Below are 16,025 nucleotides of genomic sequence, written 5' to 3'. Positions count from 1 at the left end.
TAGTTCTGTTGGTAGAATATAGTTTTTTAAGTTTTTAAAAAATTTATGTGCAATGGTGTTTTGCCTGCATTTATGTCTGTGTAAGGGCGTCAGATCCCTGGAACTAGAGTTACAGACAGTTGTGAGCTGCCACATGGGTACAGGGAGCTGAACCCAGGTCCTCTGGAAGAGCAGCTAGTGCTCTCAACCTCTGAGCCATCTTTTCAGCCCGTCAGTAGAATGTTTGGTTAGCCAGCACAAATCCCTGGTTTCAGTTTCTAGCACTTCATAAAACAGGCAGTGGCATACACCTGTAATGTCAGTCAGTATTCTGGAGGTAGAGGCAGGAGGATCAGGAGTTCAAGATTATCTTTAGCTCCCTAGAGAGTTTGAGGCCAGCGTGGGCTACATGAGACTCTGTCTTAAAGAGAAGGAGGAGGAGGAAGAAAGCTATGAGGGAATGCTGTTTATTTGGAAGAGTAGGACCAGCACACAGAGGGACTTCTACACCCTTTGTGATAAGACACTTTGTGGCAAGAAGTTCCCTGTATTCTCTGAGGTGACTCTTTCCCTGTGGTCAGCCCTTTCTAAACACATATTAGCCACAAATACACAAGCCAGTGTGCTCTGACACTGAGCTCCCAGTCTGGGGAGCAAATACACGGGAAATGAATGCAACTCTTTCCCTCAGCCCGCCCACCTGAACTCAGTTCCCATTTATGGAGAGTTCTATCTCAGCTGTTTGGCTTGGTAGCAGTGGCTCTTCTGAGATGTTTACCAGACACCACTGCCCGAGCCTTACCCCAGTCCAGTTATATTGATGTCTCTGGAGGACGTAGCCAGGGTGTCTGAAGACAGCCACTAGCTCCTGACCCACACTTATCATGTGAACATACACTGTATTCATTCCATCTCATTGTGTCACCCACTTTAATTGCTGATTGCTTGGAAAGACGATGTAGTAAGTGACGGGTGGAATGGGGCTGTTGTGGCTTGGGAGAGCTTGCCTTCAGGCAGACCAGGGAGAGAGACAGCCTCTCCGCTTGCAGTGAGCCCTCGATGCAGAAGGCCAGGTGTCCCGGCCCAGGCTGGAATGCGCTTCCTTTGCCCTTTGGCATAGACAGGGCAAGTTTGTTAGGCTTCAGGGAATGGCTGGAGTCCCATCAGTTTGGGAGAACATTGCCCGGTAGTGTAGGAGGACCCTTGCCTGTAAGATCTGAAGCTTGAAACCAGATAACAGACATTTAAATGTGAGTTTTCTGGTTACAGATACACCCAGGAGTCAGTGATAGGCACATGAGATATTAAACTAGAGACTTTTTTTCTTTTTTTTAAAAATCACCTTTCTTCTTGAGCCTTTGTGATCTCTGAACTTCTCTGAAAGTTTTCGCCTTGGCTCTGGTTGTCGGCACTTGTTCCTTGTTGCTCATCAGTTGACCACTTAGTGAACTGTCCATTGCTCTGCCCACCACTATTTCATACTATTATATTATAAGACAGAAATCTACATCTGCCAGGAGTGCGCAGTCTGATGGGGACCCACAGAGTATTGAGAAGTCAGGCCAGACAGTGGCCCGGGGCAGCTGTGCCAGGGTCTCAGGCTATTGTGGAAGGACGGTTCCCTTAGGGGTGGGTTGCAGTAACAGGTCTGAGGAACCTCACTTCCTGCCTTTCTGACTGTGCCTTCCCAGGTTCTGGGAGCTCCTGCTGACTTCTCTGCATCTTCCCTGCCCCGTCGCGGACAGGATTCTCCCCTTGCCTTGCACCTTTCTGCTCCTGTTCTCCTCGTTCCCCGATTCTTTGGCCCTCCTGTCTTCTGCAACCGGTGTTCAAAGCTGGGCTCATGCCACGCCACAGTGTTCTCTATCCCTCTGCTCCCTCATGCCCGCTGGGCCCTGCTCAGTCTGTTAGGATATCTCTTTCTACACTGAGAGCAAAACTGAGTCTTCATTCCTGTTTCTGAGACCAGCATCAGTCTTAGTCTTCCTCATGTTTCTTTCTAGAAAGCCTCCTTCCTGTCCTCTAAGGAGCCTTGGAACAGTGACATCCCTGCGGCATCTTGTTTACCCAGCAGTTTTCTATGCCTGCCTCTCCAGCTCCTTCCAATCTGCTTGTCTCTGCCCACAGCCCTAGCTTGGCTGTTTTGGGTACAGACAGAGAGAAAGCCAGGTTTCAGGCTTTGCTTTTTTTTTTTTGGTCTGCCCTACCGCTGTCTTAGATTCCTCCAAAGAAGGGGCCTTGACTTCTTCACCCACCACAGTGAAACAGGAGCTCCTTCGCCTCCTATTTAAGACCCAGAAGCATTGGGGCCTTAATCTATCTTCCTGAATGTATCTCCTGTGACTTCCCTCCACGTCTCCCAGGCTCTAGCCAAATGGGATGACTCACCGCTATCCAATACACTCCGAGCTTCCCCGCCTCTGTGCTAGGGGAGGGCTCTGGCCCTTTAGCCTGGAATCGCTCTCCTCCAGGTTTGTAACGGCAGGATCCCAAGGCCCATCTCTTATCAGCTTTCCCCATAGGGCACAGTGTTGATAGCACACAATCACATGCTACCTACCTTCTTTCTTCTGCCCCACCCTTCTCTTATCTTAGAATCCATTGTACATTGTCTTTGTCTCTCCTGAAGGCCTTCTCGGGAAGCTAAGCATTATCTCACCCATCTGGCACTGTGCTTTAGAAATTGAAGGTGTTCATTGGCTTCTGTGTTTGTTCCCTGAGCTTGACTAGGTGAGCCCTAGACCCATGGACCCATGGGGGCTGGGTGAACCAACCACAGGCTCCTTTGGCTCTGGCTTGGAGAGTTTCTGTGATACAGGGACAAGAGGAACCTTGTCTCCGCTTAGCAGGAGCCACTGAGCCTCCTGGCTGGGTTGGACTTTGGAAATAGCCATGAAAGACAATCTCTCTCTCTCTCTCTCTCTCTCTCTCTCTCTCTCTCTCTCTCTCTCCAGATATGGACGAATGCTTGGAGAACAATGGTGGCTGCCAGCACATCTGCACCAACGTTATTGGGAGCTATGAATGTCGCTGCAAAGAAGGTTTCTTTCTAAGTGACAATCAGCACACTTGCATTCACCGCTCAGAAGGTATCTTAGTCTGGCTGAGGGCGGTGGTGGTGGTGGTGGTGGTGGTGGTGGTGGTGGTGGTGGGGCGGAGTCTCATCAGAGTTCCCACCCCTTCACATATGAGAAGACTTTATCCTGGAAGCAGAGTGTCTAGAAAGTCTTAGAAGATGGAGACAAGTCCACAATGTGCTGCTAGAGAGACTCGGCAAGCTCTGTTACCTTTCATGGTTGTCACCTAGCAACGTGGCAGGCAGGCTTCGGGATCTCTGCGGTCCCTGCAAACTTTCACACCCTCTGATCCTAATCTCTAAATAGAGAACATTTCAAACCTCAGTACATGGTTCCAGAGAAATAAGGTATGTGATTTGCCAAGTTTTTCAAAAAGATGCTGAAAACCGCAGTACCAGTGCAAGCAAGCCCTATGCCCTGGGCTGGGGATGCGGGCCGGGGCGGGAGCTGGATCCTCCCTCCCTATCGGACTAGCCTCCTTACAGTCTCAAGACACTTCTGGCCCTTCCCTGAGTTTTGCATTTCTTGGGCTCTGTGCTTCTAGGGTTCTGTGGGGGTTGTGGGCAGGAGAAAACACTCTCTCTGGACTCCCCCCCCCCACCCCCATGCTCTCTCCCACTCAGCCATTACCGCGCTTCTGAAGGCCTTCCTCTCATAATCTTTGCTTTGAGTTTGTCTTTTTTTGAGTTTATGTCTTTTATTTCTACTATTTTTAAATTTCTACAGCTTTGTGGGAGTCTTTGGAGGGAGGGGCATCAAGCACAAGTGGCCAATCGGTTGGTTTTTTTACCGAATGTCATCTTTTTATTTCTCTGCTTTTTCTTAAGCCAAATAGGCTTATCTTAGTGGCTGTGTCTCCTTGGTGTTGCCTCCTCCTGTCTTTAGATTTAAGAGCCCAAATATTAGACAGTTCACTCATCTTAGCATATGATGCGTATGATTCCCATATCTTAAGAGTGAAGTCACTTTAAGTTCTTCCATTATCAATCACAGACTTATAAATTTATTATTTGCCATGGCCTTAGTGGACATTTCAAGTGTTTCTTCATGGAAGATGATTTTACTTTTATTTTCCAAGAATGGTGGATTCAGCTACACTTGACAGAATGCCTTGGTGCTGGGGAGCAGTGTATTTGATAGCTGTTGTTCCCATCTGTTCACTCTCAATGCTCACCGGGGTGGGGGGAGTCACAAACACTGGTTCTGATTTCTTATCTCATGTTAGGTGTGACCCTTGAATAGTAGTGGTGGCTTTTTCTTCCTGCCGGGATCTCAAGATTCTGGTGGCATTGGATGAAGTTTCACATGATAGACCTAGAGAAGGGACTCATTAAGGAGTCAGGCAGAGGGTGACCTGACTCAGGGCTCTCTCCTGTCAGTCTGCTTCCAGGACGTCACTCTGGCTTTCTCCTCTGGTGGCTGTGGGGGGAGGAAGGACCTACTGGTAAAGCCATTGCCTCTGCACCCCCACGTAGGCTCTGCCCACCAGCAGCGGCCTGGGCTTCTGGTCTCTTACTTAGCCTGTGTTCCAGACCCCTGGCTCAGCTCTCCTCTCCCCTCCTACAGGTTTCTTAGAGCAGAGGTAAATACGAGTTCTTTCTGTGAGCTGTATTAGAATTCTAACTCTTCCACAATTCAGACATTCTTGGATCCCCTGATGGGTACTTAACGTGAATATAAATGTCTGGAACTAAAACCCAAATCCAAGAATTGTTATTGTGGTCTGGAAGTGCTGTGATCTTCTGTCGAATTTCAGTTTGACTACTAGGCAAATTCCAGCAGGTTACAGCAGTTTGCAATGGCAACCCACTTCCACCATAGAACTTGAATTCTTCAACCAAATGACTTCTACATTCCTAAGGACTTCTTCCTTCATGTGTACTGTAGCCTCTTGGAGATTGTATTCAAAGACTCTAAAATCCACCATGGAAAATGTGTGTGTGTGGGGGTGGGTGGGTGGGGGGGGAGCTGATGTCACAGGCTAGTATTTTCTATTGCTACTGTTTTGTTTTAATAATTATTTACTAAGTATTTTTCAACAAGGAGACCTAGCAGCTGAGTTGGATGGAACTCAAGCTACTGAATTTTTTTGTTAAAAACACTTAGAAAGCCTAGAGCTGTGATGAAAAGAATGTGTGTTTTCACCCGTGTAATGGAGGGGAAACCTCACCCTCCATCTGCCTTTGTTCCCATTCAGGGGTGTTCAGGCTGTCAGAACGAGCCTTTCTCTTTTGTCTTGTCTGCTCTGGGGTATTTAGACAGTGTACTGCTGCCCTGGCTGAGCTGCAGGCGACATCGGGTGACAAGGAGGACTGGGCTTGCAGCAGTGCTCATCTCCTGTCTTGTACAATATTTCCCATCCTTACTTTAAGTTTCCAGAGATATCCTAAAGTGGAAGCCTGGCAAGGGAGCAAAAGTGTGGGGGCATCTCCGGGGTTTCTGTGCATCTTCCTTTGGGTGAACCGTTAGCTTTGGACATGGCTACCAGACCAGCTCCTAGAGAAATTGGGCTCTAGCTGTCCTTCCTGGTCTGGACCAGACCCATCTGCCTCCTCTAGCTATGACCTTGTTTTGAATTAGGGTACTCTGAAGGGCTTTGGGGGTCACGTCTTGAAAAGCCATCTGCATTTTCAGAGTCGCCTCTGTCCTCATCACCTCTTGGCAACTTCAGATCCAGTTTGCTTTGAGGGGACATCAGGGGCAGCTTCTCTGATGACTTTTGGTTTTCTTATAAAATATTTCTTGTGTAAATGAACAGCTCAGGGCCAGCAAAAGTCACTTTGCAAATGCCTTAGGCACATAATCAGAGTAAACTCTCCAGAAGGTGAATGGGAGCTGTTTGGCAGGGGGAGGTAGACTTTCTATGAGTTCCTACACTGTGTCTCAAGCACTCTAACAATTACCTGCTAGTACCATCCTGTCTCAATTACTTCAAATGCTCCACGGACCCAAAGGCAAACACAGGACTTGCTGGGTCTTTTGCGGGAGGGAAGGGCAGCTCTCACCTCCTGTGCCTTTTCGGTACTGGGGTGTGAATGACATCTTCATAAAGGATCCACCAGAGCAGAGAGAGCTTTGCAGCAACCCAGTGCAAGCTTCTTTCTGTGCTACTTGACAGCAGCCCTTGGCAGGGGCTGACGAATCCCAGCAGCATGTAGCAGATTGTATGCGCAGGGGTGGGGGGGGGGGAACCACTCGAAGCTGTCAGATGAAAAACAAGGTGGTCTTTGACAGACCCAGAGAGTTAGAGGATGTTTTAACTGCTGTACCGTCTTTTGAAATAGAAATATCTTTTGAAGTAACTGTTCCCAGGACACACAGGCATCGAGAGGAGGGTCATCTTTTCATTGAAGTCTATTAGCTGTGGCTTTAGGGGTAGAATACAGAATGGTGTTCAGCCCTAGGAAAGCTGAATAAACCCTTCCAGTACTGGAGTTTAAAACAGTCCTAATTCTAGAGTTAGAAAGTCTCATAGGCCCGTTAACCTTTGAGAACCAAAGCTCCACTCTCAAGGATGTCTCAGAGTCACCTTACACAGATGCCGAGAGACAATATGTGCACACCTCCTCGCTAATGCATCCCTGACTGAGAAGACATCTTCAGTATATGCTTGAGTTGGATACCCAGGCTGCAAGGTTCCAACGAACTGGTTTCCCGATGAGGCAGGCTGCTGGCAGCCTACGCAGGTGCTGCTTCTGCTCTTGCACCAGCGCTTAGATCCGTGGTTCTCAACTCTTGGGTCGTGACCTCCTTCGACAAACCTCTATATCCAAAAATATTTACCTTGCTATTCATAACAGTAGCAACATTACAGTTATGAAGTAGCAACAAAAGTAATTTTATGGTTGAGGTTACCACACCATGAGGAACTGTATTGAAGGGTCACATGAGGAAGGTTGAGAACCATCGATTTAGATGCTTGCTTAAACCAGCAAGTATCACAGCTACCTGATGTGTCCCTCTTTCCTATCACCATTGTTAGGACTGATTGGGCCTAGTAGACTCTTACGGAACAGCTAACATCATTTCACGGCAGCTACAGGAACCCACATGCAGGAAGGCTTCGCCTCTTTCCTTTTATCCTTCTTGTGTTGTTGTATGATGCTGTCCGTGAGAGGCGTGATGCTCTGAGCATGCTCAGGGTTGGTCACTTGAGAGAAGCCTCAAGGCAGGTGCTGTGGTTCTTCATGGCTGAATGTAAATGCATGGCAGACATAAAGGCTCTGCTCTCTGGGGTGGAGGCACTGCTTTGTTGAGAGGGCTTCTTTATTTTTTAAAGATTATTTTATGTGTATGAGTGTTTTGCCTGCATGTATGTCTGTATATCATGTGTTTGCCTGGTGCCCGCAGAGGCCAGAAGATGATTCTGGATCCTCTGGAAATAAGGTTTATAGATGGTTGTGAGCCATCGTGTGGAAGCTGGAATCAAACCCAGGTCCTCTGGAAGAACAGCCAGTGCTCTTAACTGTTGAGCCACCTCTTTAGCTCCAGCTCCTCTTCTTTAAAAACATTCAAGGGATCCCATCTCTTAGGCAACAAAAGAAATCTTTTATATCTCCGTTAATTGCCCCAGCCTGATTATTTAATATTTTATTTATTTATTAGGTTTTTCAAGACAGGGTTTCTCTGTGTAGCCATGGCTATCTGGAACTCACTCTGCAGACCATCCTGGCTTCGAACTCAGAGATCTACCTACCTGTGCCTCCCGAGTGCTGGGATTAAAAGTATGTGTCACTACCACCCATCTTTTTATTTTTTATTTTCATTTTTTTGAGCCCCAGCCTGATTTTAATGCACATTCTTTTTATTTGTTTATTGTGCATATACACAGAAGAGGGCAACTTAGAGGAATTGTTTCTCTCCTACCATGAAGGTTTTGGTCATAAAACTCAATTGGCAAGGCTTGGCTTCCTTTACTCACTGTGCCATCTTACCAGTTAGATGTAGTCTTTAAAAATGTGCAGCTGAAGCAGGGTGGTGGTGGTACATGTCTTTAATCCCAGCACTCGGGAGGCAGAGGCAGGCAGATCTCTATAAGTTCAAGGCCAGCCCAGTCTACAGAGTGAGTTCCGGTACAGCCAAGGCTACACAGACAAACCCTGACTTGAAAAGCCAAAAAAGAAAAAAAATGTGGCTGGGGCCATAAGGGTGGCACATGCCTGTAATCCCAGCACACCTGGGAGGTAGAGGCAGGAGCATGACGAATTCTAGGTAAGTCTGAACTACAAAGGGAGTTGAAGGCCAGCCTGAGCTACAAAGCAAGACCCTGTCTCATAAAACAAAAATAAATAAACTATGGGGCCAATAGAGATCCAGACAGCAAGCCTACGGCCTTCCCCACTGTCCATCCTGTAGCTTTCCCCAGTCTGTCACCTGCTACACACTACTGTCTTGCAGAAGGCCTGAGCTGTATGAACAAGGATCATGGCTGTGGTCACATCTGCAAGGAGGCCCCAAGAGGCAGCGTTGCCTGTGAATGCAGGCCTGGTTTTGAACTGGCCAAAAACCAGAAAGACTGCATCTGTAAGTATGAACTGTCAATAAGTGAGGTGGGTACAGCCTACACAGAGGTCAGAAAAACAACCACGGGGACAGCCACAGGTATAGCCACAGGTACATGCACAGGCACAGGCAGAGTCAAAGCCACAGGCAGAGGCACAGGAACAGACACAGACACAGGCACAGTCACAGCCAGAGCCACGGTCACAGCCAGAGTGACAGGCACAGGAACAGGAACAGCCACAGTCACAGAGACAGGCACAGCCAAAGTCACAGACACAGGCACAGGCACAGGCACAGCCAAAGTCACAGGCACAGCCAAAGTCACAGGCACAGGCACAGGCACAGGTACAGGCACAGGCACAGGCACAGGTACAGGCACAGGCACAGGCACAGGCACAGCCAAAGTCACAGGCACAGGCACAGACAGAGGCACAGGCACAGGCACAGGCACAGGCACAGGCACAGGCACAGGCACAGGCACAGGCACAGCCAAAGTCACAGGCACAGCCAAAGTCACAGGCACAGGGACAGGCACAGCCAAAGTCACAGGCACAGGCACAGGCACAGGCACAGGCACAGGCACAGGCACAGGCACAGGCACAGACACAGGCACAGGCACAGCCAAAGTCACAGGCACAGGCACAGGCACAGGTACAGGCACAGGCACAGGCACAGGTACAGGCACAGGCACAGGCACAGGCACAGCCAAAGTCACAGGCACAGGCACAGACAGAGGCACAGGCACAGGCACAGGCACAGGCACAGGCACAGGCACAGGCACAGGCACAGGCACAGGCACAGCCAAAGTCACAGGCACAGGCACAGGCACAGGCACAGGCACAGGCACAGGCACAGGCACAGGCACAGGCACAGGCACAGGCACAGGCACAGGCACAGGCTCAGGCTCAGGCACAGGCACAGGCACAGGCACAGGCTCAGGCTCAGGCACAGGCACAGGCACAGGCTCAGGCTCAGGCACAGCCAAAGTCACAGGCACAGCCACAGGCACAGGCACAGGCACAGACACAGGCACAGGCACAGGCACAGGCACAGGCACAGGCACAGGCTCAGGCTCAGGCACAGCCAAAGTCACAGGCACAGCCACAGCCACAGCCACAGTCACAGAGACAGGCACAGCCAAAGTCACAGGCACAGACACAGGCACAGCCAAAGTCACAGGCACAGGCACAGGCACAGGCACAGGCACAGGCACAGGCACAGGCACAGGCACAGGCACAGGCACAGGCACAGGCACAGGCACAGGCACAGGCACAGGCACAGGCACAGGCACAGGCACAGGCACAGGCTCAGGCTCAGGCACAGCCAAAGTCACAGGCACAGACACAGGCACAGCCAAAGTCACAGGCACAGGCACAGGCACAGGCACAGGCACAGGCACAGGCACAGGCACAGGCACAGGCACAGGCACAGGCACAGGCTCAGGCTCAGGCTCAGGCTCAGGCTCAGGCTCAGGCTCAGGCACAGGCACAGGCACAGGCCTAGGCTCAGGCTCAGGCTCAGGCACAGCCAAAGTCACAGGCACAGGCACAGCCAAAGTCACAGGCACAGGCACAGGCACAGGCACAGGCACAGGCTCAGGCTCAGGCTCAGGCTCAGGCTCAGGCTCAGGCTCAGGCTCAGGCTCAGGCTCAGGCTCAGGCACAGGCACAGGCACAGGCCTAGGCTCAGGCTCAGGCTCAGGCTCAGGCACAGGCACAGGCACAGGCACAGGCACAGGCACAGGCACAGGCACAGGCACAGGCACAAGCACAGTCACAGTCAGAGGCACAGGTACAGGCACAGCCACAGCCACAGGCACAGGTACAGGCACAGGCACAGGTACAGGTACAGGTACAGGCACAGGCACAGGCACAGACACAAGCACAGGCACAGACAGAGGCACAGGCACAGGCACAGGCACAGCTTAGGAACAAAAGAGCAGCTTGTGGGAATCATTCTTTCCTTCTATTCTATGTGTCCCGGGGATTTAACTCAGTTATAGATGTCTTTACCCTGTTCTATCTTACCCGACCAACCAATAAACCTTTTTTCTTTTTCTTTTCACTAAATGTTTTTTATTGTCACTGCTTAAATGCTTTTGTTAGAACATTTGCATTCCTGTGATCTCAGCACTTAGGAGGTAAAGGGAGGAGCATTGGGAATTCAAGGTCATCTTTGGATACTTATCTGTAGAGTCAGTTGGAGGCCAACCTGGGCTACATGAGACCTTATCTCCAAAGACACCCCCGCAATCAAACCAACCAACCAACCAAACCCTCAAATACCTAAAAAGGAGGATGGGGAACATATCCCAGAATCACACGATCTAGCCAGTTCACCTTTTCCATATTCCTATTTTGTCATCTTACACATTAAATAATGTCAGTTTGTTCCAAACATGAAGTGCTAGAGAACTTCTAGAGGCCCTGTGTACAGCTGGGCTAAGAGGCAGACTTCACCAGAGAGAGGGAAGGTACAGTCAAGAATCACTTGGCATAGTCTCCCTACATAGTGGGATGCTACTCTACCCCAGGCTTCGGAGCTCCATCTTTCTGTATCACTCCATTCAAGTCGGGCTATGGTTCTATGTGGTTTATACTGTGACACACGATACACTGTATACACTGCATACACAAAGAACATTCTAGAGGGAAGTCTTTTATCTCAAGAGTCAGGCACGCACTGGATACTCAGATACCTGCAGAGAAGAAGAATCAGCACTCGGGGGGCTGGGGGGGGGGAAGTGTGGTGATGGACACCTTTAGTCTCAGCAGAGTAGAAGCAGGCAGATCCTCGTGAGTTCAAGGTCAGCTAGGGCTACATAGTGAGTTACACAGGCCAGTTACATAGTGAGACCTTGTCTTTAAAAATACAAAAATTCTTGGGAAACAAACCCAACCCTGGTTGTGGAAACCTCAGCGCTTTAAGTATTGATTCGTTTTGACCTTAGTGACTTGTAACCATGGAAATGGTGGGTGTCAGCACTCCTGTGAAGATACAGCAGAAGGCCCTGAGTGTAGTTGCCATCCACGGTATAGGTTGCATGCTGATGGGAGAAGCTGCCTAGGTAAGTAATTTCTTCCTCAGCCTGCCCACTCTTACCCCAAACCCTCTTCTTAACCTTAACCCTTGATAAGAGGTATGGCTGATATCCCTTCGAATGTTACTGTGGGAATGGCCTACTTTTGGGTGGGAGTCCCTCTCTTTAGAAAGCTCTTTCTCTCTCCATGGACTGGGCTGTTCTGAAAGATGGTATTGTAGAGATCTGGACAATATATTCCAAAGGAGGAGGGTGACGGAGCCTAGAGCTGTCTGTGTGTGACAGAATAGCAACAGGTAGTCAAAGTCCACCTATGTCTCATGGTGTAACCCTTGCTGGCTTTCTCTTGGAGTTCTTATCATTAACCGAGGCTTCTGCAAGCTACCATTTTCCAGAGTGTCTGACCAGTACATTATAGGCCAAAACCCTTTCCATCCTTAATGCTTATAAGGCTCTTCAGTCATTGAATATGCTGTTTCCCACAGAGCCATAATGGTTGTTCTTATGGAGCGGACAGTTGCTCACCTGCCATTGGTCACACAGTTCACATCTGAGATTTCAACAGAGACAGATGCTCAGGGAATGAGTAGCTGGACCATTCAGGCTGACAGCTGTGGCTTTGCTTCTCTTGTAGAGCAAGAGGGCACTGTCTTGGAGGGGACAGAGAGCAATGCCACATCAGTGGCGGATGGAGATAAACGGGTGAAGCGTCGGCTGCTCATGGGTATGCAATCTTCTCTCTTCCTTGGCTCTGTCACCATGCCCTTCCTCTCTAGCCTGTTGCATCAGGCCTAAGCCCATGTGTCCCCAAGGCCAACTGGACTGGGATGTGAAGCTTCTCTGAAGCCAGGAGAGTTTTTTTTTTCTTTACCCCAAACTGTCCCTTTGTCTCAGTCCAAGATCCCTGTATTGTGCCAAGTCATTAGAATAATCAGGTTAATGTCCTAGCACTGCCCAACTACGTGTGAGACTTGGCAAACCACTCTCCCTATCTGTAGGTCTTTCTTTAACATAGATATAAAGGCTGGGGTGGAGCTCCATCAATAGAGTACTTGCCTAGCATGTATAGAGCCCCTGGATTTGATCCCTAGCACAGCGCACACTAGGTTTGATGACACATGACTATAATTCTAGTACTCAGGAGGTGAGGCAGGAGGGTAGGAAGTTCAAAGTCATCTTGCTTACATAGTCAATTAGAGGCCAGCCTAGGATATGTGAAGCCTTGTAACAAAATAAGTAAATGTAAGGTAGGTATAGTGGTATGCCTGAAACCCCAGCACTTAGGAGGCAGAGGCAGGCAGATTTTTGTGAGACAGAGGCCATCCTGGTCTACATAGTAAGTTCCAGCTAGTTAGGGCTACAGAGTGAGAGCTTGTCTCAACAATAAATACATAAAAGTAAAGAGGATGTATGTATTAAAAGCTATCTTTTATGGTTATCGGCAAATTCAGCTACAGTAAGATGGGGCGCAGGCACTTGCCTTCAAACCTGATGACATGAGTTTGATCCTGGGAACTACATGGTGGAAGGAGAGAATGGACCACTCCCACAAGCTGTCCTTTCTCCTCCATATTAGTGCTGGGGCACATGCACATATGCACATATGCACATGTGCGCGTGCGCGCGCACACACACACACACACAGAGCATAATACATTCGAAAAAGATAATGATATGCAGAAGTGCCCAGAGCCCAGTGTGTGGGATGCAGTGGGCGGCCATTGACCGCCAATTCTCTTCCTCTGATTAGCGGTAATGACAGAGTGTTCTGGGCAGCGTCCAGCTTAGCATGGCCGTCTGTTTGGTTCTGTGCCCATCAGCCTTCCACCTCCACCTCAGCCAACATTGGTGCTAGAGGAGCTGAATGGAGAAGAGTGGCACTTGGCTGGGGGACATGAGACAGTTGGCACACAGCCCTGACAGTCAAGCTAGAGACGAGAGAGGAGGCAGTAGCTGTGGGCATGGGGCCAGATAAGCCTTTTGACTTGTTATTGTGGAGAGTTTTGTTTGCCTTAAAACTGTTCATCTGACAGCTCCTGGGTTTACTAGTCAGGTAGGATTTTGACCCACCAATGCTTACCATGTAGGGACCATCCTGACACCACTCCATACATACATGCACCTGCTTGCACACCAGTCACCCATACATACACATAAGCACGGAGGCTAGACATATATGTTGGGTGTTTTCCTTTAGTGCTGTCCACTTTATATTTTGAGACAGGATCCCTCACTGAACCCCAAGCTCACCAACATTTGACTAGACTAGATGACCACTGAGTTCCTCGGAGCTACCTGTTACCCTCATCCCCCAAATAAAGGATGCTAGGGAATTCAAACTTAGGTACACACACACACACACACACACACACACACACACACACACACACACACACTCCTTCCAAGCCCTTAATATGGTTTACCAAAATTTAAGTCAATATTAAGTGTTTCCATTACCGTGAGCATCTCCACACCACTCGTCCAAGTCCTATAATGCTCTGCTATTCAATGATTTCTTTGGTTGCAAATCAGAGAGCTGTTTTCTAAGACTTGCCTATCCGTTCCCTTGCGAGCCTCTGCCAGAGCTTTCTAAAGCCCTTCCCAGTGTGTTCAGAGGCAGCAGCGCTCTTCTCAGCTCCTCTCCTCTGACCACCTCCTCTTCTGAGGCTTCCTGCTGCTGGGGAGGGTCTGATCCTGGCCTGCAGCTCTGTCAGCTGCGCCTTTCCCATGGGCCTAGGAACCCCCTTCGCTGCTCTCCTGTTTTGGCAGAGCCCAAGTCTTGATGTTTGTCACTTTATATTGTGGATGAGATAGAAGTTTCTAAAAACCTTGTGTCTCTCAAAATGCCTTTGTATGCATTCTCCCTTCATTGAGGATTTGGCTCATTATAGAATCCTGTGTTGGAAAGAAAATTCTATCATCAGAATTTTGACACCAGTGCTCCATTGTTCTGTGCTATCCCCCCCCCCCCCAAACACATCTCATGTAGTCCAGACTAGCCTCAAACTTACTAGAGCTAAAAATGACCTTGGACTTGGGGTCCCTAGCCTCCACCCCCAGGTACTGGGATTACAGGCATGGGCCACTCTGCTCAGTTGATGCATGGCTGGGAGTAGGGCCAGGGCTTCATCTACACTAAGTAAACAGTCACCCACCTGAGCTTCAATCCCCAGCGCTTTCTCTCTCTCTCTCTGTCTCTCTCTGTCTCTCTCTGTCTCTCTCTGTCTCTCTCTGTCTCTCTCTGTCTCTCTGTCTCTCTCTGTCTCTGTCTCTCTCTCTGTCTCTCTCTCTGTCTCTGTCTCTCTCTGTCTGTCTCTCTCTGTCTCTCTCTGTCTCTGTCTCTCTCTCTCTCTGTCTCTCTCTCTGTCTCTGTCTCTGTCTCTGTCTCTCTCTGTCTCTCACTGTCTCTCTCTCTCTGTCTCTCTCTCTCTCTCTCTCTGTCTCTCTCTCTCTCTCTCTCTCTCTCTGCCCAGTGTGTGACACCTGTAGAAGCTTTACTCTAGCTTTACTCTAGCTGTTTTCAGGGTCCTGGTGACCTGAGATCTCAAGGCGATGGCCAGTTTATTAAGCTCCCTAGGGCTTTGAGATGGGGTTTGAGTTCTCTGCCTCTGCTTGTGTGTGAGAACTGCTTGTACGTTGTCGCTTCACTCTTTCATTCCTTCCCTGCTGACAGCAGTAATCCCAGAGACCCTCTAATTCTCATTCTAGAATTTTCTGGAAATTTCCACAAAATTTCTCGGTTTTTTCCCACCTTCTAATCTTCCTGTAAGAGTCTTTTTACATGTTCCTTTTTCCTGTGCTCCGCCCCAGCATACCCTTTAGTCTTTGATATAGGGAACCGTTCATGGGCTTCTCTTACCCTGAAGAAATTGCACTTCATTCTCTTTTTTCCCTGTATTATCTTTTTAAAATGGATTTTTAAAAAAAGATTTATTTATTTATTATATGTAAGTATACTGTAGCTGCCTTCAGACACTCCAGAAGAGGGCATCAGATTTTTGTTACAGATGGTTGTGAGCCACCATGTGGTTGCTGGAATTTGAACTCAGGACCTTCAGAAGAGCAGTCAGTGCTCTTAACTGCTCATCAGCCAGATGTTGTTATTTTTAATTGTGTGTTTGCAGTGCCTGCAGAGGCTGGAGGTCAGCGTTAGAGGGACTCGAACTCAGGTCCTCTCCAGGAGTTTGATGCACTCTTGACCACTGAGCCATCACTCCAAGCCCCTTCTCTATTACCTTTGCTTTCTCTGTGCTTCTTTTTTCTTATTTGATTTGGTAATACGCAAAATCCTAAATGCCTAGCAATTCTTGACTGCCTTTTCACATTTGATAGTGAAAAACTAAGAAGCCAGTTGGATCTTATATTGATGGATGGGTTTGGTATTGGTGTGACTTCACATCTGGCCTTCATTTTGAAGTCTTTTCATC

The 16,025-nt window shown here is 48.8% G+C and overlaps 1 protein-coding gene across 1 annotated transcript in view; it reads left to right on the top strand.

Moving 5' to 3' along the window:
- The window catches only part of Scube2 (signal peptide, CUB domain, EGF-like 2), a 66,990-nt gene that overhangs the window by 10,178 nt on the left and 40,787 nt on the right, over positions 1-16,025 (top strand). Inside the window, exons 4-7 of the mRNA NM_020052.2 lie at positions 2,934-3,068; positions 8,454-8,579; positions 11,509-11,625; positions 12,233-12,322. Coding sequence (NP_064436.2) covers positions 2,934-3,068; positions 8,454-8,579; positions 11,509-11,625; positions 12,233-12,322 — 468 coding nt within the window. The remainder of the gene's footprint in view (positions 1-2,933; positions 3,069-8,453; positions 8,580-11,508; positions 11,626-12,232; positions 12,323-16,025) is intronic.

The sequence above is a fragment of the Mus musculus genome, chromosome 7 (genome assembly GCF_000001635.26).
Source record: "Mus musculus strain C57BL/6J chromosome 7, GRCm38.p6 C57BL/6J".
Classification (NCBI taxonomy): Eukaryota; Metazoa; Chordata; class Mammalia; order Rodentia; family Muridae; genus Mus; species Mus musculus.
Note: the sequence above shows the minus strand (reverse complement) of the source record. Positions and strands in the feature narration are given on the sequence as shown.